Source organism: Caretta caretta, chromosome 2 (assembly GCF_965140235.1).
Source record: "Caretta caretta isolate rCarCar2 chromosome 2, rCarCar1.hap1, whole genome shotgun sequence".
In the NCBI taxonomy this organism is placed as follows: domain Eukaryota; kingdom Metazoa; phylum Chordata; order Testudines; family Cheloniidae; genus Caretta; species Caretta caretta.
The window spans coordinates 64,067,273-64,094,756 of record NC_134207.1 but is presented as its reverse complement, the minus strand read 5'-3'; the positions used below and the strand labels follow the sequence as shown (position 1 = coordinate 64,094,756).

Genomic DNA, 27,484 nt, shown 5'->3' with positions numbered 1-27,484 from the left:
GTTTCTGGAGGCCAAAGGAAAGATTTTGATACAACCCAGTGATTTCATGACTAAATGAAGGGAACTATTCTTTTCCTCAGCTTTTTGATGGTCTAGTGGATTCCCCAAGACTACATTTGCACTGAGTGTGTATGTTATGGACATCTATAATGCAAATCTTATGCTCTATAGTATAATACTGGTAGATGTTAGAATCAAAATATAATGGTTCACATCCCATGTAAAGTAATTTTCTTGCTGTAAAAATTATAATGGTATAGAAAAATAAGTTTACACATAGGCCTAATGCACTTCAAAGAATGAACAATACATATCTGCAAAAATCTCTAGAGCTACCTAATGCTTGACCCATTATATTACAGACTAATTGCCATAGAGCATTCTGGTGAGTCCTCAGAGTCTTATAATATTCCCATCAAAAGGGTTCATTTGAGCCTAAGAATCTGTGAGGCATGTAGTATAGATTGGGATCCTGCTGAACTTGCATTCTTCTAAAGGATAATTTTCACTCTACCTCATTCTTAGTGATATAGATAAGAAGAAGGGGCGCAGAGTTCCTTCCCAGCACAACCTCTAACCCATCAAAATATTTACAACCTTGGGCACGTGGTTAGTCACAATTAATTTGGCTTCTGTGAAAGTTTAAAAAAAAAATCTAATGCGCCGACCATTTTCTCTTATCTTCCCACTGCTGCATTGTACTGAACAGGTACCACTGAACCGTGCTTCATTTGGATAACAGTATAGTTGAAAGAGGGAGCCTGAAACATGAGGCTGGGTATGAGGCCTCAGCCCTGAGCTAAAGTAGTAGTCAGGCCCTGTTGCTACAAAGCAAAATGCACAGTTAGCAAATTCAGGCTGGGAGCAGAAGTCAGGCCTGTTATAAAATATGCCTGCTTGCAAGTTCACAGAACCCGGCAAGAACAGGGATGGTATTGCAAAAACACACACATTCCTGAGAAGTACTAGGCCCAGGACACTCACACAAACACATTCCAAAAGAGTTTACCAGAACACCCCAATACCAAGTACTGTACAAACACTCTCCCCAAAGCTGATACAAAGACAGAGTGACCCCTCTCCAAGATAAGGTTAGGATGACAGGGTGATGAATAGAGAGATTTTGATTGAACCAACATGTACAAGGTAAAGGGTGTTAACTAACCACGTCAGAGGGGCAATACCTAACTTATTTGTATCAGGGTATACAAGAAGGGTCACAGAGGGGGTCTCCGTCTAGCCAAGGGGGGGAATGGAAAGTCCCGCCATTCACTGGTCCATTGTTGTGGGCATACATGTACTAGTGTAACTGTAGACAGTGATCCTGGGAGTGAGGACTTTGCTTAGTCTCCAATAAACCTGGCCGGGTGTCTTCGCTACAAACCAAGTCTTGTGCTCTTTGTGGGTAGTTTGATCAATGTCTGCTGTGTTGGCTATCCGCACAGAGCTGGCACAGCACACAGAAAGAACACATACACGCAGCCAGTGACTAACTACAAACAGTAGCAATATTTGCAACCACCAGTATTCAAAAATGATCAGTCAGCCCCCTCAAAATCACTAAATGACTTAAAGATAACGAAATCTTAAAAAATAGTAAGTGTTGGATTCTCTTGTTCGCCATCTAGTTCTTGAGTCTTTAGTTTCCTTCTTTTAGAGCCTTTGTTCACAACCATGAGGGCTAATAATGTGGGGGGGGGGGTTTAAAATAAAAGTTGATATTTTCATGTAATAAAAAGACTCAGCTCCTGGAATCATGTTAAGAAAAACACCAAATATTGTAATACTCATGATAAAAATCACAAGAGTTGGCATGATTAACCAAGGGCATTTTGATCCAGATGGTGCATTGAAGTTTAGAACCTGTAGTCTCTTCAAGTGGTGTAGCTCAATTAGAGAGCCAAGGTGAATGAGACAATGTCTTTTATTGGATCATTTCAGAAGTAGGTCCAATAAAAGATATTACCTCAAACACCGTGGCTCTCTAATATCTTAGGCCCAACACAGCTGCAACACTGCATAGCTCAGTTAGAAGTGTGACTGTCTTTAGTCCACATTATAAAGGTCAGGATCGAAACCCACTGCTAACCAAATGCATAATGAGGCTATTTTCAAAACGTTTGGACCTAAATTGCAGCAGCAATATATGAACGTACACAGGAACTGCAAACACAATGTAAGCATATGGGGTTTGTACACATTACTTGGGTGAATGTGTCTATGTAATTGTGTGTTCAGTACCCGTACGTATGAACATATGATTACCTGGGTGTAGATGTATGGGTACTGAACACAATTACACAGACACATGCACAAGGAGATTGCACACACAATTACCCAGGTGCAGAGTGATTACATGTAGGATTAGTGAGGTGCACAGAAAGAGGGACCCTATGTAATTACATGGAATTACACACACACATTACTGGGATACACAAACTCAACATACACTCACCAGGGTGCAAATTTGCTCACTGGACTTACACACATGTTTATGTTGGGGCACACCGGTTTATGTTGGGGCACAGAGGGATTGCATCAACATTAGCTACGTGCACACAGAGGGGGACGACTTAAGTAGTTACTGGGGCGCAAGCACACATGCACCGATCATGTCCCTGATCCACTGGGCACGATTTGTATATAAACACAATGGTAAGTTCAGCAAGTTTTAATAAATTGTCCCCTTCATCTCTCTCCATTTCCTCTTTGGGAGCCTCTCGAGCTGCACGGGGAATAATTCAGATCTGTAGCAAACAGCCCCCGAACTTGTAAAAAGCCCCCAGCCCGTCTGCCACCAGGGACAGCTGGCTGACCGCCTCACTAGTGACAGGAATCAGCTGGCCCAAACCCCTTGAGAGGAGACGCTTCTCATATGCGCACGCGCAGCCCGTGAGCTCCTGGAGGCTGCCCCTTAAAGCTCACAGCGAGCATGCGCGTCGGAGTAAATTGAGACGCCTCCAACTCCCTTCTTGAGCGTTCCCTGGATTCTCCACCAGCCTCCTTTCTTGTGCGCGTGCGCATCCTGGACAGCTGGAGCGCGCAGTCGCTATCGGCGCCACTTTCTCCTTCCCCCCCCCCTCAGCTCTTTGAGTCCCTGGTATGGTGCGCGCGCGGGACCGTTTCCACCCTCACGTGACATGGAGGCGGAGAAAGGAAGGGAAAGGTCAGTGGCGACGTCGGCGGAGCGGAAGGTCAGGGCGGGAGCGGAAGTGGGAGCCGGAGCCTGTCCGCCATTGTGGGGAAGCAGCGCTGCGTCCGGCCGGCTCCTTCCAGCGGGAACCCGATCGGCGGCGGCGAGCCCGGGCGGCAGCGGCGGCGACAATCAAGCGGCAGCGGGGAGAGCGGCGCGGTCCGTGTGCGCGGGAGTCACTCGAGGCCCAGGCGGAACGAGGGGATCGCGGCTCCCCGTGAAGAATGTCAGCCACTAGCGTCGACCAGGTACGGGCCGCCGCGGCCTGGGCGCAGGGCGGGAGGAGGAGGCGCCCCAGGCGGAAGGGCCTGCGCGGCCAGGCGGGTCGGAATCCCGCCGGGCCCTTTCCGCCGTCGGGCGGCCAGCGCGGCTTCCCGGGCCTCATCCTCGCGCTCAGCATCGTGGGATCCTCACCTCGATCCAGGCAGCCGCAGCCCCCTATTTATAGCCGCATCTGAGCCGCGCCAGTTTCCCTCCCCCGCTCCGAGCCTCCTTGCACCACCACCACCTCCTCCATCCCAGGGCTTCTGCTTCCCAACATCTTGTCTTTTGATGCGTCCTTCTTCATTCCTCCTCCTCTGGGCCGCTGATTCCCCTTTATCCCTCTCTCTGGACCCACGTCCTCTTTAGGAGTCTGTCTTCCCCCAATTTCCCCAACGGTTCTTTGGATCTGGGGCTCTGCTACCCCCTTCTTGGGGTCACAGTTGAGCCTTTTCTTCCCTTGTTCACCGAAGACGCCCTTCGGGTCTGTGGTGCTGCCTCTTTTCCCTTCTCCTGTCCTTAGTCCTCTTTTATTCTTTCTTTCTGGGCCTCTGACTTCTCCTCTTTCTCAAAGTTCTCTCTTGCATGACCTCCTCTTCCCCATACGCCCCCTCTCCCTGGGTTTGTGCTTCCTTGTCTTCCACTCTTCCCTGCCCTGGGCCTCAGTTGTCTCCTTCTCTACCTATTCACCTGGCCTCTGTTACATCCTTACCTCTTGACCCCCTATTCCCTCTAGGCCTTTGCCTCCTTCTTGGGCCTCTGCCACTCCCCAAAATGTTCTGCCCCTGCCGCCTCCTCTCCCCTCTCAAATCCTGTCTGTGCCTCTTAGCATCTGTACTGTATACTGTACGTGCTCCATAATTCCTCTACCTGTGTGGGCTGCCATACTGCTTCTTAGCGGTGTATTTTCTATGCTCTTCATTCGTATTTGCAAGTGCCTTCTCTTTCTTTCATCCCATTCTTTTTGTGGGTCACATATAAAAAGTGTCTCATGAGCTACACGTACATTTTGGTCCATTCTTCCATAACAGTAGTGCCCATCTGTCAGTTTAAAAGGTCACATGCTGTAAACAAGTTTCTGTATTTGCAATAGCCGTAGCCTACTAAAAGGAAAGATGTTCTTAACATTTTATTTTACTTTTATTTAATGGTTTTCACTCACCTTGGACAATCTGAAAAAACAGAAACAATTTACCTTGCAGATTCAGTGTTGCAGCTGTTAGGTTTCAAACACTGCAAAGGAGTGTTTTTGATTAAAAATAACTGGTTTTCACTAGAGCTTCTTGGGCGTGGAGACATTTCTACTTGTTTTAGATTTTATTAAAATCTGTTTTTACCGTATTTTAAGTTTTGGGTGTAATTTAAGTTGGCTTACTTTAAATGATAAAATCAGCAAACATAAACCATCATGAATGGAAAATTCAAGGATTTTAGTTTTTGCTAATTTCCCTATTAATATTTTCCCCCTTTTTTTTTTTTTACCTTTTTATATACAGAGACCTAAAGGACAGGGAAATAAAGGTAAGATGATTCCTTTATTTATAATGTCTGAGGCCCTGGTCCTGTAATATATGGGAAAAGATGTCCTCAACCAATTATATAAAGTTAATGTAACTACAAGATATTCTAAAAACACATCTTATCCAAGGTTGGCAATTTCCTTGGAAAAACTAATTTACGACAGGATGTTGGTAAATACCAGCTTAACCCTGGTTTAGACCAGGAAATTGGGAAAAAATAATTGCTTCAGTGGCCAGCAAGTGGAGAATGAATTTTTTCAAACTTTAGATACATCCATTCAAAACTGAGGGATAGGTTTGGTCTGTCCACTACATCAAAGTTGGTCCTCTGCTACAGAATGTTGCATGGCCAAATGGATCTGGACTGCTAGTCTGAAACTCTGCATGCTTCTGATTGCTTAATGCTTCACACTGCAGTATTGTCGTTTTTCATATAATCAAATGTTTTGGACTTTTGTTTATGTAATATTGAAAACTGAAATGTGAGTAATGACTTGCTTGAGAAAATACCAAATCAGACATTCTAATGTTCACAGTTATACTGGCATATATTAGTATTATGCTTACTGCAGTTTGACTTTTTATTTGTATGACTCTAAATTAATCTCCAAATCTACTGCTTTATGTAATCACAGTTTGAAAATGTAACTAAAACTAAGTATATTGTGGTGCCTATTAAAGAAGCAGTTTTAAAAATAGATAATACCTTATACTGGCACTAACTAGCTTTTCCTGGGACAGTAAAAACCACCTCTGGTAAATTACATGCCACCCTGATTTATCACACCAGCATGACTAGAAGTGGTGTGCTGAGCGTATTTTTCCAGTATTTTTAACATGATACATCACTGTAAAAATGCTTGAATATGCTTATCAAAGTAATAGTCATGAGTAATCAAGGGATAAGATGTAGTTCTTTTCATTTAGCTATCTTTCAGTGAAAATGTTGGAATGATGTCCTTGAGTATACCGTAGGCATTTACACCAACCCTATTCATTGTTACTTATTAATGTCTAATGAGGGTCATTTGATCTAAAGAACAATGATCATGTGTGTTCATTTAGTTTCTTACTCCTACTCATGAACAGAACACATCACCACTTCTATTCTGAGAAATCTTCACTGGTATCTTGTTCATTTCAGAATCCAGTACAGAGTATTCCTTCTAGCAGTTATCCAGATTCTGTCTTCACTTCTTCCCTCTATCTGTTAGCAACTTACTTATGCTCTTTAAATTCCATACTCTCTTAGCTTATCCTCCCCCCACAAAAACTCTACTCACTTTCCTTAACACTCCTCCTGCTAAAAGTACCTGGAAAAGCCTGTGCCTAAATGATTGTGAGTTTTCAGATCATATTTTATTATCTGAAACTTCTCTCGGTCCTGCAATTTATAATCTTTTGTTTAATACAGTAATCAGATTTTATTCTGTGACACCCTCCCCCCCACTCCCATCTCCTCTCCAGTTTTCTCATGTTTGTTTGTTTTCCTGGGAAATCAGCAGTTGTATTACATTAATAACACACACACAGAATGCAATCTGTGGTAGATCAAATCTGCATTCTCACTGATATCTTCATGCATAGTGTAAGAAACATCTCTGATGGATGATACTCAGATTTTTTATAGCAGTAAAATATTCTGTCATTTAACTATGAACATTATATTCTTTGTAAAGTGTTTGCTTGAAAACGATACCATCAAATTCATAATCATTTTTTAAAATGCTGTATTTATTGCCATATTTATTACTAAAAATCATCCAACAGAAAGGTTTCACCATTTGTGTATAGGCTCTGTCCCCAGCCAATATTAACCTTACCTGCAGTTTCATCAACACAGCTCCTTATAGGTGCCTCCCAAATCTACCTTCCCAACTTTGACCTCTCAAAGTGTTCCATGGTAACCTCAGTCTTTGTGGTGAAACACTGAATGAACTTTACCTCCTAAATACTCTCTCCTTGGCTGTCAAAGCCCTGCACAACTCCATTCCTTCCTCCATTTCTGTTCTCTCATGTCTTATTCTTTTGACACTCATTGCACTCTTTTCAAGCCTGGCTTTTAACCACCTGCTTTTTTCCTTTTCTACTCTTGTCTTCCTGTTACCCCTGTGCATGGCACTGCCTCTTGTTCTTTTATGCCTAGAGGTCTCTACCTTCAACTTTTTCCTTAAACTACACTGTTTCTAAGCTATTTAAAGGTGATCTCACAGAGATCTGCACCAATTTGATTTTCATCCAGTATTTTGCTTGATCTGTATTGTCTGTACTTGAATTAGAATTTAAACATTTTGATGCATGGATTGCATGTAATTATTTAATGATGAAAATAGCCTAGTGAATTTTACTTTGATTTATGTGCACTAGCATAATTTTGTGATAGGTGCATTATGAACACTGCATAGTCTTAGGTTTTACTTAAGAGCTTTATCTGGATTCTTTTTCCAAAACATGAATGTTGGGCCTAAACTACTGGATCTAGACTATTTTAGATTGCATCCTGTTTAAATACTTTAACTGTGTATAACTAGATGCTAGTGAAAATGGTTTATTTGTATTACCGACCTACGGCACTAGGCACTGTGCAAACGTATAGTAAAAGACAATCCTTGCCCTAAATAGCTCAGTTTAATAAGACAAGATATGACATGATAAAGGGAATGGGGAAGGAGGATGAAGGGAACAGTGATAGGAGTGCTTGGTTACATAGACTAGTTAATATACACAATTAGATGGTTTTGAGTCATTCAGAGACTTTACTTATTTTATGTGTATAAATAAAGTAAATATTGGTAGTCCCTACTTGGCTATACATTAACAGTTGGTAATCTGCAGGGGTCATGATAGGGTTCCTGTTTGAAGTGGTCTTTGAGGCAGGATAGAGTAGTGAGCTGACAGACTAGTTTGGGGAATATATATGTTTCCATACATGGAAGAAAATGGGGGGGGGAAAAAGGGTAGTTGTGGGTGGCATCTTTGGCAGACGGGAAGGAAGTATGCAGTAAGGTATAAGTGGATAAGTAGGAACAGTAGTAAGATATTGTATGAGAGCAGTTAACATTGAAAATGTAAAATACCTTAAACAATATTGTTAAAGTAACTAAATTATGTGGTCTTGTGAGACTTCTTTTCCGACATGTTACTGACAATTAATTATAAATTGAGGGAACACAGACACTATGGAAACCAAAAGTAGAGATCCAGAGTAGTAATATATAATATATAATTCGGGGTTTATGTGAAAGAGCCAAGAGCTTGTGTTGCTGCAAGAATTGAATGAATAATATACGTTTCTCTGAAGGTTTTGTCTGTTACAACTGTCAACTCTTAGACATTACTAAGAGAGCTTTTGGTTGGAATAGGCTTGGACCTATAAAAAGGAGCATTTTCTTATGAAAGTGTTTGATTATTAAGTTTCCCAAAACACTTACATCAAAACATGCAGATTGAGAAGTATTAGAATTACAAGACATGCAGATGTTAGTACTTTCCTATCATCTTCCACTGTATTATGTTTTCTTACCTGAAATCAAACTGTTAAATTTAACTGTGAGGTCTCCAGCTAGAATGAAGCATAGGAATGGCAGCTTAATAGGCTGTTTTATTGAGTATTTTGCACACTAGTCAAGAAAAATCAGCTTCACTCTTTGAATGCTGTGACTGGGGGCCAGCTGAGGTCACTCAATTAGGGTGAACTGCAAAGAATGGGGCAGACAATCCCCATAAAGCTCATGGATATTCCAATACTTACATTTACCAAGCCAACATAAAACAGCTTCTTCATTACCTTACTGTTACTCAGAAGTCCGAACAACACAGTTCCCTTAAAGTGATCCAGCCTCAGGCCTCCGTCCAGGTGCCTAAGTCAAATATGGTGATTTCTGAAAGTGTTATTTCATCATATAAAAGAAAAGGTTCTACCAAACACAAAGGGTTGGACACATTACCTCCCAGTTTAATGACTGTTTCAGATCTTACCCAAATACACACTACAGCCGATTCTTATTAACTAAACTAAAATTTATTAAAAAACAAGAGAGAGAATGGGTACAAGATCAATGTACATACAGATGTGAGTTCATTTCATTGAGGTTTAGATTCATAGCAGAGATGATGAGCTTTATAGTTGCAAAGAGTTCCTTTAGAATTCAGTTCAAAGGTTATAGTCCAATGTCCAAATCTCCTATTCAGGGCGTACCAGCATAACTGGGACCTCAGTCTTGTGGCTCAGACTTCCCCTGATGAAGCTTAAGCAGATCTGAGATGACAAAATCAGGACCCAAGGAATTTTTATACAATTGCATGTCCTCTTTGACAAGTTGGGAGTTCCTCCAGGAACAAAAAGTAATTAGGATGACTTTGAATGAAGTCCATCACTGGTACTTTGCTACAGAATTAACATAAGGCAATTTGCTTGTTCCTCCACCTTTCACAGATTATTTGCTATACCTTTCAGAGGGAGATGCATATAGAGATATCGAGTGTTTACAATTCATTTTAATGCTAGGATGTTCTTTTTGATTTCTGGCTACCACTCTGCAACTTGAATTATCAGAATACAGCATAGACAGGGACGGTTGATTACATTGTCAGCCCTACTCATACATATGTAAATACACAAAAACACAAACATTATCTCCCCACATGTCTCTTGAGGGTTGTTTATTTTGCAGGATGTTTAACCCTTTCTAGCCATTCATCACAAATGCAAATTTCATTCTTACATTTTTCTGTCCATCACTTGTGAAAAAGGACACGTGAATATTTTGCTACAAATTTTCATTCAATGCAAAATGATAGTAAAGAGAATATACTGTAAATTTGATTAGTCAGTAGATTGACTAATTATTTACAGAAGTAGACAACAGAATTTTATTTTCAGGGTAACATTAAGGTAATGGCGCTTTTGGGAATTGTTGGTTAATTACCAGTTAATATTTTAAGCAAGGTGAAAGTGAAGTAGGCTCTGTTTGAAAAGTACTGACTAAATGTGTGGTGCTGTATTATGTTGTGTTTTTTTTTTTTTTTTTTTTAATAATAAGCAAGTTCAAGTTAAAGCAAAAAGCCTAAATAAAACATTTTCAGGGCTGGAATTCTTCATCACTAGGAAATTGACAGTGTGGCAATCCAGAACTATTTGGTCTCATTGTGGTTTAGATTATAGATACCAACAGTAAGAAGGCAACCACTTTTTTTAAAATAAATCTGAGCTAGGTATTAATGATTGGCCAAATCTGTTTTCAGTGGTTTGATTTATCCTTAATACCTCTGAAACCAGTAAATGTCCTTTCTGTACATTCAGATGTTATGCAGATGTTATAAGTGAATTACATGTAATAGAAGGATTCTGCTCTGGAGATGTGACACATCTAATTTCTCCAACTATTTTTATAGTATGTTTTTTGAGGAATTTGTTTCTCAGTATACTTTGTTTCTTTATAAAGATTGTACCTGAAAATTGTTGTGCCTTCCATACCATTTAGCTAGGATCAGGCAATGAACCCTTCCTTCTAAATGACATCAGCAAGACTTGTGGAGTACTATCCCTGTGTGTCAGCTGAACACAAGAAGGAATGAACTCTTTAGGTTATCGAAATGTTCTCATTGTCTACAGACTTGGTTTAATCGGGAGTATGTCTATTTTAGATTTTTTGTTAGCTCATGATTCAAGCCATCTATTTTTGGGAAAATTCTTTTAAATATTTGTTTTGCTTAAGGTTAATTTTTAAACTTAAATATTTCTACATTAGATAACTTGTTCTTCACTTATCGCCTCCCATTTGTAACGGTCATAAATATTTGGCTGCTGTATCATAATATGTCTTTATAAACCATTATAGCATCAGGGGTTTTGATGTTGACTCCCTTGATTGTTGAAGAAATACAAGAGACAAACTTGTTAACTTTTTATTTTGTAACTAGTGAAGATGTGCTCAGTGTTATTGCTGAAACCCTGTTGTAGGATATGAATTGTCAGTTCCTTTTGGAACTGTTAGAGTAGTTTGTTTTTGCTATATATTTTTCAGAACCGTAGCTATTGTTAAATTACTCCTGCTTCTTAGTCATCGTAGTTCAACTGACAGTATAGTTATTTGTCCCCAAGATGAGTCTCTTTAGGGCTTTACTTACATAAAAACTATGAAAACTTTGCAAAATTATTGGGCACAGGCACCAACTAGTTTGCAGGCTTAAACTTCGTAGCTTTCACTAAACATTAGTTGTAAATCCTCAGCTTTATTAGTTTCGTGGCTGTATATGCTCTTCAGAAGCTTTTGCCAAAAAGGGGGAAATCATGGAAAACAGCTCTCCTTTCTGACTACAACTTGACAAAAATTCCTTTCTTTATGCTTGGAACTTCCTCTTCCATAGTGTACCACATGACAGCCTTAAAACACCTTTCTTTCACTAAGTCTATCAATGGTAGATAATTATAGAAATAATTGCTTTTAGGAAAGCACCCACACAGCTTTGAGACTGGTCAGTTATCTGTTGTAATATTGTCCGGCTTGTCTAATTTAGGTCCATATTCTGTTTGCATGGAGCTCAACCAAAGCTGTGTCAAGACAATTTGAATCTGCTTGGAAAGTGGTATTGGTATCGTGAAGAGGGATACTTGCTCCACTTCCCATCCACTTGAGAGTGACTGTGTTATATGTTAGGTAGCCTCCGTACCCTATCTGGGGAATGGGATGTAACTCTAGCCTTGGGTATAACATTGGAGAAGTGTTGTGCGTAAATATCGTGCTTTGGTGTTGTGAAGCAAGCAGATATGCTATATAATGCAGCTGTGGAGTGTCATGGAAAGTCTGCCCACCTTTCACATGGAAATCCCAAGTGATAGCTTGAAAAAGAAAGAGCAAAGAAAGTATTAGGCTCTAGACTTGTCTCCCATTGGAAGTGGTGGAAACTTCATAATATTTGTTGTTTCTAAATAAAATACTAAAAAAATTAGAACAATCTGGAATTTGTGAGGGAGAGACTGGTGATATTGTAGTCGTGTGTTTCACCCTTCTGATTCTAGGGTATCCCAGAGGAAAGAGGAGAAAGGTATCCCAATTGGTAGCAGGAAGTGTGGGGGGAGGGAGGGTAACATCACTTCAGGGACTCAACTCCTGCTTCTTTCTCCTCTCTCGTTGCAAGTGTTACTACAAGGTTGCAGGGGATAGAGGAGTAGGAGCCAAAGGGGGTGGGTAAGAAGCTCATTTGCATGAATTTCCCATCCGCCTGTTGAGCCACTCACTTTGCACTGGTTCCAAGCTGTTGATGGCTGGGAGGAACTGGGAAATGTATTCATTCCTCCGAAATAGTCGTGTGTTTCCCTACAGGATTTTGCCCTTAGATTGTGAACTTCTTGAGGTCATGGAACTTGCCTTCCTATGCCTTTGTATAATGTATAGCATAATGAGTACTCAGTAAACATAGTTTTTAAAACTGTTATACAAACTTGGTATGGCAAATTTCCTCTTGCAGTGAAAGTAACATAGCTATATTAATAAACTCAGATTTCTCAAAACAAAAAAAAAAGTGGAAATAGCACTATGACCATAGTAGTATAAATGGGAAGCTCTGAGAAACAGGACATTTCAACAGTTAAGCAATTTAGTAGTGTTATAGACTGAGCTGTGACACGGTAGTTTGGTTTGTTCTTCATTGTACAGGTTTTCTGCAGATGACAATGCTGAATTTATTTGTTTGATTTTTTTCCCCCTTATGACTGCAGGAAAAATGGTTTTGCTCTGACACAGTTCTGCACTGTGAAATTATGCCAAGTGAGTGTGTCTGCAGGTTCTTTATCACAGAAAAAAGTGAATTGTAAACCATCAGACCTCTGTCATTCATGAAACATAAGTTTTCCTTTTCTAACAAGTATTTGTAAAGCTTGAGCTGAGCTGTAAAACACTGTTGTTTCTTCATTGGATTACTTTCTAACAACAACTGTCATCTAAGCACTCATTAAAATTGATGCAACAATGCAGAGTAGGATTAAATAGAAGAGAACCTGTCTGCCTGATTACTTGTAACAAGTACTTTATAACATATATAGTTGTTTAATGAAATGATTATCTTGAAATTTTACAAGCGAAGCTTATTTGCAGTGCTTTTGTGAAGACTGTATGTATTTATCTGTCATCAAAATTTGTTACCTCATTTGATTCAATAGCCTAGGCTTTAGATGGTGGTCTCTCACAAGGAGAAATATAATGTACTGGCTTTTAAACACTTATGAGATCTCAAATGTGACAAAGTCCTGGTAATTGAATCAATACAAGATGTTCTGTTTCTCAGAAGAACCCAGGAGAATAGGCAGTTCACCATACATATGACAATTTAGTAGTTAAGACTGAACTGGTTTTTGTTTTGAATTAAAATTACAACACAATAATTCTAAAAGAGTGCCTAATACAAGCTCGCTTTTCAGTTTCAGTACAAAACGGTTCGATTCATCAAAAGGATGCAGTAAATGATGATGACTTTGAGCCATATCTAAGTAGCCAGACAAATCAGGTGAGCATTCGTTGCTATTTTGACGTATATTCAGAATTTAATTGTCTAGCTAAGATTTCCTTATCTTACACCAAACTAAGAAAGTTTACTATGTATCTGCTTGCATATTTGAAATATAACTTAATGCTTAGCATGTAATGGGTCTACATGTCCTCTTTTTAATAGTAACATTCTTGTGACGCTTCAAGTAAAGGATGGAATTAAGTTTAATCAGTTCTATATGTATGCATTCTAGAATCAGAATTATACTTTCAAAGGACTTTTTTGCCTTCTAACTTTAAGTGAGTTCAGTATACCCCTGCTATATCGTGAGACAATAGTTCCTGGGTTCCTATGTAGTAGTAATTGTATACACATGATTTCCACAGAAGTCAACGGGAGTTGTTAATACATGATTGATAGCATAATCCATTCCCCTGAAGTTTAATATTGCCTGTTGTGTAAGTTTTCTGCCAGTAAATGGATGACTTCACTTTCTGAAGCTGTGGATCCTCCATCTTTCATAATACTAAATTCAGTTTTTATTAAAACATTTAATTCAATAATTAAGATAAACCTGAAAGTTCTAGGATACTCTTTTTGGAAGAGAGGAGGGAATGAAGGTGATTGTAATGGCTTTGGGGATTTTCCTTGCCTGCCCATCTGCTTTGATGTTCTAACACTGGGCTGTCTTCTGTGGGAGGAAGATGGGAAGTGCCATCTTTGCAAACCAATCAGTGTCACTTGAGTCATCTGCAGGGAATCTTTAAAGTGACTTGAGCTATACCTTTCAAAGGGCTGAATGCTTTGCTTCCTGAGAACCTTTATTCCATAAGCCCTGGGCTCTAGGAGTGAACACAGTATGCAAATTCTGCATTACTTCTCTAGACCATTGAATTGAATCATATGTTTGATGTTATCCACTCTTAAATATTGTGGGGCTGTTTTTATGAGATACATGAGTAGTTTTTATAATCTCTTATCCTGCTGTCCTCCCATGAAGCACTGAAAATACTTTCATTTTAATAGTAATGAGAACCTCAGCAAGAAACAAATATAAGAAAACTGCAGTCATATTTACAAATTATGTTGTCTTATTTACTAATTTCTTGAGCTACTTTTTATTTTAAAAATACCTTAGTTTAGTCCCTTTGCTGTTAAGAATGAATTTGATTTGGTGGTATAATGGCATGCTCAGGTTTGAACTTTTTAAATTTAGATGGTATACATAATGTAGATGTTTACTGAAAATACCCTTCTGTTTCTGTTTAGTTATAGCTAGCATAATTCTAATTCTAAGGATTGGATAAGGCCCTTGTTTGAAACTTATTTTCTAAAACACAGTAAACTTAATTATTTTAAGCGTTTCTAATTTTTTTTAAGTGCAGCAACACATGACTAGGCCTTGGAATGTCCAATATTTGGATTCATGTTGGAATTCACACCTTGTCATAATTTATTGCTTTCTGTTAAATGTGTTACTTAAAGTGTTGGTAAAACACTGAATATTCTGAGATCTCTTTTGCTACCAGTTGGATTTTAGGAAAAATGTTAAATGGTTTCACGTGTATCTAAGTAATATATAATATTGAGAATGGGTTTGTATTTGAAGAAAGAGCTGCTTATAACAAATACAATTCGCAAAACTCACATCTTGTTACATTAGTTGTATGTACTTATGTTATAATAGTCTCTCAGCAATTGCATGTAGCATTTCCATCTCTACTGAAGTTCTACTTCATGTTAGTTGAATAGATTCTTCTTCACGCTTGAGTATCTTTAATCTTGCTTAATATATTAAGCACTACATTTCTAAAGTTCTTTATCAGTCTATAGCTAGGTATGGCAGAATTCAGTTTTGTTTTTTTCAAATTGACAGATACCAGTGTGTTTGTTTTGTTTTTTTTAAGCATTTTTTTTTAGATATGGGATATTATTGGGAGGGTCAGACCCTGGTAGGATCATACTATTTAATGACACTAGATGTTGAGATTCAAAAGGTTAAAACATAATAACCATTAAAACAAACACTGTCAACATCACATGTCAAAATATATAAATATCCTTAAATCAAACTCTTAAGTTCTCAAGCAGCATTTTTTTCTTTGCTTATTTGTAAATTTCTGTTATCAAAAGGATTTTTTTTGTTGACTTGTATGTACACAGTGAAATCAGTGCTTACCGACATTTACCAATAAAAAAATCTCATCCTTCCATACCTATTTATAATTAAAGGTTAACATCAACATACCCATGGTAGCCTTTAGGATGACATTTAATACTCTGGTTGATATTATGTACAGTAGAACCTCAGAGTTTTGAACATCAGAGTTATGAACCGACTGGTCAACCACCTCATTTGGAAATGGAAGTACGCAATCTGGCAGCAACAGAGACGGGGAAAAAAAAGCAAATACAGTACAGTACTGGGTTAAACGTAAAGTACTAAAAAAATGAAAAGTTTAAAAAATGATTGGACAAGGTACAGAAACTGTACTTTTTTCATTTAAATTAAGATTAAAAGCAGCATTTTTCTTCTGTATATTAAAGCTTCAAAGCTATATTAAGTCAATGTTCAGTTGTAAACGTTTGTAAGAACAACTATGATGTTTTGTTCAGAGTTATGAACAACCTCCATTTCTGAGAGGTGTTCATAACTCTGAGGTTTTACTGTATGCGGTTTTTTACTAGAGGAAAAGGTGGATTTACACTAAAATCAACTTTGAAAAAAGAGACTTGATACGTGTGGAGCTCAAGGGCTTCGATATTCTCAGATAAAAATGTGTTTTGAGATTTCTGTAGCCTTAAAGGAAAAGTAAAAGGGAATGCTGTAAACAGAGCATCAACATTTGTTGTCTGATGCCTGCCATTTTCTCTTGAATTATGTTGATGATGGAAAGTTCCACTGCTGATTTTACTTTATTTTCTTGCAGAGTAACAGCTATCCACCAATGTCAGACCCATACATGCCTAGTTATTATGCTCCATCCATTGGATTTCCATATTCTCTAAGTGAAGCAGCATGGTCCACTGCAGGTGACCCTCCAATGCCATACTTGACAACCTATGGACAGATGAGCAATGGTGAACATCACTATATACCTGATGGTGTGTTTAGTCAACCTGGGGCTTTGGGAAATACCCCTCCATTCCTTGGTCAGCATGGATTTAATTTTTTTCCTGGGAATGCAGATTTCTCTACATGGGGGACAAGTGGATCTCAGGGACAATCAACACAAAGCTCTGCTTATAGCAGCAGCTATGGCTATCCACCTAGCTCTCTTGGTAGAGCCATAGCAGATGGACAGGCTGGATTTGGCAATGATACTCTGAGCAAGGTGCCTGGGATTAGCAGCATTGAGCAAGGCATGACGGGACTGAAAATTGGTGGGGATATGACAGCTGCTGTGACAAAAACTGTAGGTTCAGCTCTGAGCAGTACAGGTATGACCAGCATTGCAGCAAATAGTGTGCCCCCAGTTAGCAGTTCAGCACCTAAACCAACCTCATGGGCTGCCATTGCTAGGAAGCCTGCTAAACCTCAGCCGAAACTCAAGCCTAAGGGTAATGTGGGAATTGGGGGCCCTGCTGTACCACCACCTCCTATAAAACACAACATGAACATTGGAACTTGGGATGACAAAGGGTCGGTGGTAAAAGCACCCCCTTCCCAGCCAATACTGCCTCCTCAGACTATAATACAGCAGCCTCAGCCATTAATTCAACCACCACCATTGGTGCAAAGCCAACTGCCTCAACAGCAGTCTCAGCCACCACAACCACAGCAGCAACAAGGACCTCAGCAGCAGGCCCAGCCTCACCAGTTGCAGCAGCAACAGCAGCTGCAAAACCGCTGGGTAGCTCCTCGTAACAGGGGCGTGGGCTTCAGCCAGAACAATGGAGGAGCTGGCAGCGAAAACTTTGGCTTAGGTGTTGTACCTGTCAGCTCTTCACCTGGTATAGAGGTGCACCCAGTACTGGAGAAACTAAAGGCCATAAACAACTATAATCCCAAAGACTTTGATTGGAATCTGAAGAATGGACGTGTGTTTATAATCAAAAGCTATTCGGAGGACGATATACACCGCTCCATTAAATACTCTATCTGGTGTAGTACTGAACATGGTAATAAACGCTTGGATGCTGCTTACCGTTCCCTGAATGGAAAAGGTCCACTCTATTTACTCTTCAGTGTGAATGGCAGTGGACATTTTTGTGGAGTGGCTGAGATGAAGTCTGTTGTGGACTACAATGCATATGCTGGAGTCTGGTCTCAGGATAAGTGGAAGGGGAAGTTTGATGTTAAGTGGATCTTTGTCAAAGACGTTCCCAATAACCAGCTGCGGCACATTCGTTTGGAAAACAATGACAACAAACCGGTTACCAATTCGAGGGACACTCAAGAGGTACCCCTAGAAAAAGCTAAGCAAGTGCTTAAAATAATTGCTACTTTCAAGCATACCACCTCAATCTTTGATGACTTTGCACACTATGAAAAGCGTCAGGAGGAGGAGGAAGCCATGCGTAGGGTAAGAATCCAATATCATATAGTAATTTTTCCTGTAGTTTCTTTGTGATTTTTTTTTTAAAGCTAGTTATTTCTTACAACTCAGTGTGCAGTATACATTGAAACAGAAAGTAATGCTACTTTGTCCGAAGCTGGTTATAGTTCTTTGGTAGTTGATGTAACTGGCTCCTACTATTTAGATTGTTTTAATTCTTGTGGCTAAACCAAAATTATTTGTGGATTAACATGAACAGAACAATTCTAACCTAAGTTTATGTGTAAGAAGATGTTTAAAATGTTTTACTTATTGTTACAAAGTGAAAAAAACTTTCAGTGTAATATAACATTCCTAATGGAGTCTCATTTTTAGTGCAATGTTAACGATTTTTTGACAACTCTTAGTGCCTTATTGAAATTAGATGTGCCACAATCAATTTAGGTCATTGAATTACAAGGAAAATAAAGGTATTGAATTCTGTAACAGATAATTCTCAAGTAAAATATGATTTATTTATTTTTTTTAAATCAAGGTTCTAACAGAATACTAATCTGAAAATTTGTGCTTAGGTCAGTTTGTGTTGTCTGTCTTACACATTTTAAAACTTTAAAAACTAAGCAGCACAGTGATCACCTTTACAGTGTTAGAAATAGTGGCTATTTAATAGTAATGTTGTCTCAAATATATCAACTTATCATAGAATACCAGAGTTGGAAGGGACCTCAGGAGGTCATCTAGTCCAACCCCCTGCTCAAAGCAGGACCAATCCCCAATTTTTGCCCCAGATCCCAAATGGCCCCCTCAAGGACTGAACTCATAACCCTGGGTATAGCAGGCCAATGCTTGTGTTGTCTGTAGAAGAAATATGTGCCTGCAGCAATATAATTTCATTGGGGAAAATTTCTAAAAATTGTGCTTTTATTCATGGTGTCAGAATTTCAGAAAATTTACTTGAAAAATATTAAATATAAATTTTCCTCTTAAAGTTGCTTTATGGTGTTCACCTGCTTTTGTCTTTCCTCCCTCCCACCCCCTTTGCCCTACTAGGTATTTCTGTTTTTGCATTTTTAGGAAAGATTCTTTCCCTTGCATTGATTTTTTTTATTTTATTTTGTTTTTGTTTTTTTTAAATTTACTGCTGGTCCTCGCAGTCCAGTTGTGCTAGACTTATTTTCCTCTGTCAAAGCTGAGTAGTAGTTGGATTTATGGAAGGTTCATTTGATGGCTTGAAAAATTTACCAGATCTACTAGTCAGAATACTACTACAAGCCTGTTAGCTCATGTGCTCAGATATTGCAGGGATGGGTGCAAGAATCTGGAAAGACTGTGAAGAGCCTGCATCAGTGAAGTCTGGGGACTTTGCTCTGGTTTGAAGCCTTAACTCTTTTTGCCACCACGAGCTGCTCGGTAAAATGAGGGTCCTGGAATTTATACCAAGGTATTCTCTGCACCTTGCTCAAGGGGCTCAGTCTTTTGTATCTGTCCCTGGCTACTAGGAGTTCTTGATGCATCACCTCATACTGGCTGCCTAGTACTCTTATCTTTTTGTCCACTTCAAGGGCTTCCTGGTAGCTGTGAAGGAGGATTTTCATTTAAATATGAAATTAATACCTCTACCTTCCCCTCTTCAGTGGCCTCCAAGCTGCTGTCAGAAGGGGGCCTCTACTACAGTGCTTTCTACCTAACCTCTGTTCTGTCTTCCTCTCTGGTGAATAGTACAATTGTTTGTTTCTTTTGCTACTGCTTTATCCATCAGGTTCATCTTGAAATTGGCATGATTCTTGACAGTTCCAGTGCTACCCATATGTTTCTGAAATAGCAGTAGTCCAACTGTTGTCTTGTTAATTTCACTCTAGTTCTCCTTACCATAGCTGAGTGATTGCAGAGGCACTGTAATAGTGTAAAGACGCACACAAAATTGTATTGACTTATATGAATGTAATGTTTGGAACTATTATTTTACACCAAGAAGAGTACAAACTATTTTTTCATAATGAAAGTTTTAAACTTTAAAACACCGCTATAGTGCTTCAGTGTAGACACTATACTATGTAGAATCTCCCTCACAGGCATAGGTAATCCACCTTTTTGAGAGGCAATAGTGAGGTCGATGGAAGAATTCTTCTATTGACTTGTCACTGTCCACATTGGGTGTTAGATTAGCTTAACTACGTTGGTCAGAGGTGTGCATTTTTCACACCCCTGAGTGATGCAGCTGAGTCAACCTAACTTTTTAGTTTAGACCTGGCCTCGGTCTTAAAAAAAATTGTTCTGGGACTGCAACTCTGCCTATAAGCAGGCCAAATAAAATGATCTGGTGGGCTGGATGCGTCTCTCTGGGTTGCCAGTTTTGGTGGGCCAGAGGTGGGTATTTTTATTTGAGATCAGTACATAGATATATTGCATGCCTCTGCAGTTGGCTGTCACTAGAAGGTGGTTTAAAGGTTGATAGAAGATAGAGAAGGTGAGACAGCCTTTAAATGTTTAATTTTTAGTGTATATTAAATTTAAAGGGGGAGAAATGCGCATTTTACTAATTCCGTGAAATTTACTTAAATGGATTATCAATTGAGATTAATACAATGAAAATTTTGTCAGATTTATATATCTGTAGACTTTATCATCTCTTTAGGGCATTCTTTTACAGTTTCTGAAAGATTTATGTTCTGTTTATCGAGGGGGGTTACCAAGTTTCTGACACATTCGGTTTGTTTTTCTTTTGGTGCCCTAATATACATTTAATTTAGGGTATGTCTACACTTGTAGAGTTTTTGCGCTGTAAGGGCTTGTCTACACCACGCAGCCTTGTCACTGAAAGTCAGTGTGTGTAAACGCTCTTTGTTGATACTTTGCCAGCACTTTTACTGACAAAATACTTCCAGCCCCGCAAGCAGCATTAGCTTTGTCGGCAGGAGAGCACACCTGCTGACAAAGCCTAGTTCACACTGTCGCTTGTGTCTGCAAAACTTTTCTTTTGCAGGAGGGCTTTTTTAAGTACCGGTGAAAGACAAAATGTTTTGTCGACAACTTCTCGGTGTAGCCAAGCCCTAAGTTTCACAAGTGAAGCGCTGGTTTGTGTACGTACTTAATTCCTCAGGGATCAAAAAGTGTTTACATTAGTAGCACTTTGCTGTCTAGAGCAGCTATCCCACAGTGCAGCGCTCTCCCGTTTGATGATGGGTCTTGGGGCGGGGGGGGCGATCCTGGGTCCCTGCACAGCTTCCTCTCCCCAAACACTGATAAGCTCCAGTAGCTCAGCATTGTTCCAGGCAGGGGATCATTTGCTCGCTGAAGCAGGCATTGTCACCTGGCCAGATAAGTGAGCACTTGCCAAGAAAACAGGAAGGGGAGTTTCAGAGTTCCCTGGGCTTTAAAGGGAAAGGGTGGATGTCTGTTTACCTGGCAGCAGAGCTGCTGGCCAGAGTGGTCACCTAGGCACTGTGGGATATCCTCCAAAGGCTAAAAACTGTGTAAACAGGAAGAACATGTCTTCACTTGCACATCACCATAAATGCATCACCGGTAAGAGCTGTATGCCTCTTGTGGAGGTGGTTTTCTTTTTGAGGTGAAACTTCTGAGTTGCACTGCAACAAGTCATTGGCAAGAGTAGACGCTCCCATGGTTTTTGCACAAAAAAGGGACTTTTTCCACTTTAAATGGCAAGTGTAGACATGCCCTTATTGTATTTGCTTAAACTGATAATTTTGAGAGTTACTACTTTGTGGGAGCATTTATCAAAGGAGCTAGTAATTCAAAAACCAGTGCTTTAAGAACTGAGGAAATTAAAAAGGTGAAGAGGGCCCGGAGTTACTTCAGGAATTCTTTCCCAGCTGTGTGGTTGGTGGGTCTTGCCCACATGCTCAGGGTCTAACTGATCACCATATTTGGGGTCGGGAAGGAATTTGCCCCCAGGTCAGATTGGCAGAGACCCTGTGGGGTTTTCGTATTCCTCTACAGCACGTGGCACAGGTCACTTGCAGGTTTAAACTAGTGTAAATGGTGGATTCTCTGTAATTTGAAGTCTTGAAACCATGATTTGAGAACTTCAGTAACTCAGTCAGAGGTTAGGCATCTATTACAGGCATGGATGGGTGAGGTTCTGTGATCTGCAATGTGCGGGAGGTCAGACTAGATCGGGGTAGTCAATTATTTTTTGTGAAGGTTCAGACCCCAGAGAAAATAATAAAAATAACAATAATAAGTAAGTACAAAGATTTAGGGGTCCTTTCAAAAGCATCTGGCGGTCTGGATTTGGTCTGCGGTCTGCCTATTTACTACCCCTGAACTAGATGATCATGGTAGTCCCTTCTGACCTTAGTCCATGGGTCTTAGTTATGGTGTTGTTTTTTCACTAATTACAGAAAGAAAACCATAAAATGTAGTGGAAGAACCTTGGATTGTCAGTACGGTGATGTTATGTACTCTCTCAACTTAAAATCCAAACCACAAAGTTCTACAGTTTAATATAGACTGGATTCAGTTGTGTGATTATGCATATATTTCGTGTAATTAACATTTTCCAAGTTGTTGGCTTTAATAGGAAATATATAGTATCCATATGGCTCAAATACTGGCATATGTAATTCTAGTATGGTAAATAATTTAGTTGCATTTTCTCAGTGGTATTTCTGTGACAGGCTAACTGAGAGAAAACTAACAAAGAACTAAATATTTGTCATGGTGCTTTTATAAAAAGTGTGTAATATTTTGCATTCATTTTCACAGTCCTCTCAAAAGTGTTGGAGACATCTGACAATTTAGAAACAAGTTTAGAACTGCATAACTATCCCACTAATTCTTCATCGTACATGCATTTGAAGTATGGCTAAAATGGATTTAATGTATATTTAAAACATAGTAGGAAGTCTAATGAAAATATAACACTGGCTACCAAAAGATCCAAACTCTTGATCATTAACTTAACTGGGCAAATAGAATTTTGCCTTAAAATTGGTAGATTATTTTTTTCTTTCTATGGCATAACTTTTATTTTTTGTTTTCATCTTTCAATTATAAATATATGATACAGTCCATTTCTTTTTTAATTGGAGAACCGTTTCAGAAATGCAGTAATTTATATCTTTGAAACTGTGTGCTGTTTATAGATAATTGGATAATCCTTTTCTTTCTAGTGCCAGGCTAGATTTTTATTTTCATCATACCTAAATTGGTGTATTCAGTAAGAACTACACATTCTGGATGTTATATGGGTTAAGTACATGCCTGTTTTCTATAGCAGCTGTGATAATTGCTTTGTTTCTTTTTAACAGTGTGTGTACTGTTCATAAAAAAGCTGTTTTTTGCTGTTAATAAAATATTAAATACATTAAATAGCAGTAGTCAGTTGCAATTTCTTGAAGTTCAATTAGGATTTTATTGTGCATATGTAATAACAAATTTCCTTAGTCAATTATCTAAACAGAGCAAATTATTTATGGATTTAATTACCTTTATAACTGACTGTTCCAACTAACTTATTTTAGAATAATTGGTTTTAAAAGTTTAATCTAACAATTTGGGATGATCAATAATTAATTTCAAATAGGACTTGACTTTGTTCTATTAAAATATGGCAGTATCTCTATTAAAGTGCACGCAGTTTTATCTGACCAGGATGAAAGTAATCTTTTGAAATACCTATGTTTAGTAAAGTTTTTAAGTGATTATTTGCCATCTCTAAATTCATTTGAATAAATCCCCTTTCGATGTATTCCATTTTAGCATTATTTGACATTACTCCATTACGGGCAAGGTAGCAAACATTAAAGGTGGAAACAGATTTTGCTTTTAAATTTTACATATGTACAATAATTATTGTACATATGTAAAATTTTGTAAAAATTATCTCTCATATGCAATCTGTCAGCAGTAATGTGAAATCATCTGAGGCCTCTTTAATTATTAATTTGTACTGTTCAATATTGCATAAAATCCTGTGCATTTATACAAACAATTCAGAAAATAGAACACCTGGGGACAGACTTCCGACTGAAAGTGGTAAAGATGTTTCTAAAACTGGCAATTTTTGAGACGAGGACAAATTTCAAAAAATTTAATTGCACCATTTGAGAAGAGTCGTCATGTATTTTCTGTAGTGGCCATGTAAATACTTATCAGCAAATACATAGATAGTAAAACAGAAATAATCTTTGCATAAAAAGGCACAACTGTTAAAATGAATATATTTTCTGAGCAATGTTTCTAAGTACTCTTAAGATCATGTCTCTCAAGTTTTATCTTCCTAACCCTAAATCAGATAGTCCATCATGTATCCTTTGTTTTCTAACATCTGATAGTGGCTTTTACCCTGTAATCTTCAATTGCTCTTCCTTGCTACACAGTGTAAAATCTGAGCTTTTTAAAGTAACTTTTGGGGGGAATACTAATTTCATTACCAGTGTGCAGTAGAAAACCCTGATATTGGATCCAAGTGATTATAGAATATTAACAAAACAGGGTGATAGTACAGACGCCCCCCGACTTATGCAATCGTTCCATTCCGGAAAGCCTTGTGTAACTCGAATTTTGTGCAAGTCTGAAACGTATACCTGTACGTTACGCAAATATTTCCACAACTTGAAAATCCTATTTCTGGCTTACGGAAAAAATTACGTAAGTGTGAATTTGCATAAGTTGGGTCTTGCGTAACCCAGGGAGCATCTGTAAACTGAAATTGTTTCAGTACTGCAAGTCAGAAAATACTGCATAAACACCAAATTTGTTGAGGCTGTGGAGGAGAAAGGGGCTTTTTAGTTCCCAAACTAAAAGACTCCACTTCCAGTGTTCCGTTCAATAAAAGGAATTTCTTGGGGATTGCTTGCCTGCAGTTTCTCCAAAGGATATCGTCTTGTTGCTGTTTTCCCTTTTCCAGCTATTAAAGTAAGTGGTCACCCGCTCTATCAAGAATTCCTAGCATTGGCATTTTCCTTTACAGCTTGGACTGCCTTTCTGGAGGAGAAGCAACAGCTGAGCAGTTGCTTGAGGAGTCCTCTGGGTGAAGTTAAATTTTTTCTTGTGTTTCACTGGGAATGTTACAAGAGTTTGCAGGAAGTTGGAACCCTAATAGGTAAGCCAGGAACCCAGCTGGTTACTTATATTAATGTAGTGCCCAGACCTGCAGTCAGTGTTGGGACACAGTTGTTGTAGGTGCTTGTGACTGGGGTCTCGGTGGGGAGCCAGCTATGGTTACTCAATTAGGGTGAACTGCAAAGAATGGGGCAGACAATCACCATAAAGTTGGTGGCTATTTCAATACTTAGATTCACCAAGCCAGCATAAAACAGCTTCTTTATTACCTTACTGGTTACTCAGAAGTCCAAACAACACAGTTCCCTTAAAGTGATCCAGCCTCAGGCCTCCATCCAGGTACCTACATCAAATATTATGATAAATTTCTGTAAATCTTATTTCATCACATAAAAGAACAGGTTCTACCAATCCCAAGGATTGGACACATTATCGCCCAGGTTAATGAATGTTTCAGATCCTACCCAAAAGCTATCATCGCTCCTTCTGGGCGTGTTTTTTTTATTGCCAGGAAAGCTCTCCCCTGGAGATAAAGCATGTCTACACTGCCCACGTCATAGCACTGCTGCGGCCACACTGTAATGTGGGTAGTGTAGACATTCCCCAGTTCTCATATTCAGGGCATACCAGCATAACTGGGACCTCAGTCTTGCAACTCAAACTTCCCCGATGAAGTCTAAGCAGATCTGAGATGACAGAATCAAGGCCCAAGAATCTTTTGTACAATTTCATGTCGTCTTTGACAAGCTGGGATTTCCTCAGGGAACAAAAGTTAATTAGGATAACTTTGAAGGAGTTCCATCATGGATACTTAGCTGTACAAATTAACATAAGGCCATTTGTTTGTTCCTCCACCATTCACAGTACAATTAATTTAAATGATATCAGAATAAAGCATAGACAGAAACTGTTGATTACATTGCTCATATATATGTAAATACACAAAAATACAAATATTGTCTCCCCACATGTCTTTTGAGGGTTATTTTGCAGGATGCTTAACCCTTTCTAGCCATGCGTCAGTGCTATATGTAGGCAGGTCCATAAAATTCCCAGATGCAGGATATTTGACCTGAAATGTAGCATATCAGAATTCGACATTTCTAGCCCAGATACTTAAATCTGAAAGAGAGAGAGACTATCATTTCCTCAGTGATGTTACAACCTGTGGTTATGGTCAGAAGATGGCTGCACTTTAAGTAAAGAAGGCTTAAATAAAGTGTGTCTTACGGGAGAAAAACACAAGTACGGAAGTTAACCTCAATCATATGAACAACTCTCTTAAAAACACGCACATACAGCATGCAGCTGTTTTTTCTTTGGCATTTTCTGCTCCCTGCTGCATCCTCTTTTTCTCCTAGTTCCACCTGTATTAAGAGCAGACGCTGGGTGGAACATAAGTAGTTGTCTAGCTTTTGTCACTTGCAATGAATGAGTGGAAACAAGTTCTACACCAAGAGATGTAGCCACTGGTGTCATTGTCTTCAACCAGAAATTTTCTCTCCGGAATTCGACTCTCCAGGAAAGGTAGCTTGCAGACATTCTTCAAACCTTCTAAGAATATAAAGGCTTCTGGTTCCTTCCAACAAGACACTACTTGCAAAAGGGGTTTAAAAACTCACCATATTGGTAAACTCAAAGAAGTTGCTAATATTTCCCATAAGACCACAAATCCAAATTCTATATTCAGGCTTCACAGCTCCAAATAGATGGGAAGGTCCAGCTGAACATTACCTAATCTTATCTAGCTGTACTTATATTGCCCCAGTCTTCACTATGGCATTTGAAAAAAGAAAAGGAGTACTACTGGCACCTTAGAGACTAACCAATTTATTTGAGCATAAGCTTTCGTGAGCTACAGCTCACTTCATCGGATGCATTCAGTGGAAAATACAGTGAAGAAATTTACGTACACACAGAACATGAAAAAATGGGTGCTTTAATACACACTGTAAGGAGAGTGATCACTTAAGATGAGCTATTACCAGCCGGGGGAGGAGAAAACCTTTTGTAGTGATGATCAAGGTGGGCCATTTCCAGCAGTTAACAGGAATGTCTGAGGAGCAGTGGGGGAAATAAACATGGGGAAATAGTTTTACTTTGTGTAATGACCCATCCACTCCCAGTCTCTATTCAAGCCTAAGTTAATTGTATCCAGTTTGCAAATTAATTCCAATTCAGCAGTCTCTCGTTGGAGTCTGTTTTTGAAGTCTTTTTGTTCTAATATTGCGACCTTTAGGTCTGAAATCGAGTGACCAGAGAGACTGAAGTGTTCTCCGACTGGTTTATGAATGTTATAATTCTTGACATCTGATTTGTGTCCATTTATTCTTTTACGTAGAGACTGTCCAGTTTGACAGTGACGATGTGCATGGCAGAGGGGCATTGCTGGCACATGATGGCATATATCACATAGGTAGATGTGCAGGTGAACGAGCTTCTGATAGTGTGGCTGATTAGGCCCTATGATGATGTCCCCTGAATAGATATTGTTC

General features: G+C 39.1%; 1 protein-coding gene across 1 annotated transcript in view; it reads left to right on the top strand.

Annotated features, from left to right (window-relative positions):
- Positions 1-3,161: 3,161 nt before the first annotated feature.
- YTHDF3 (YTH N6-methyladenosine RNA binding protein F3) overlaps positions 3,162-27,484 on the top strand; it is a 43,175-nt gene continuing 18,852 nt past the window's right edge. Inside the window, exons 1-4 of the mRNA XM_048840794.2 lie at positions 3,162-3,441; positions 4,951-4,975; positions 13,394-13,479; positions 16,392-17,987. Coding sequence (XP_048696751.1) covers positions 3,418-3,441; positions 4,951-4,975; positions 13,394-13,479; positions 16,392-17,987 — 1,731 coding nt within the window. The 5' untranslated portion in view covers positions 3,162-3,417. The remainder of the gene's footprint in view (positions 3,442-4,950; positions 4,976-13,393; positions 13,480-16,391; positions 17,988-27,484) is intronic.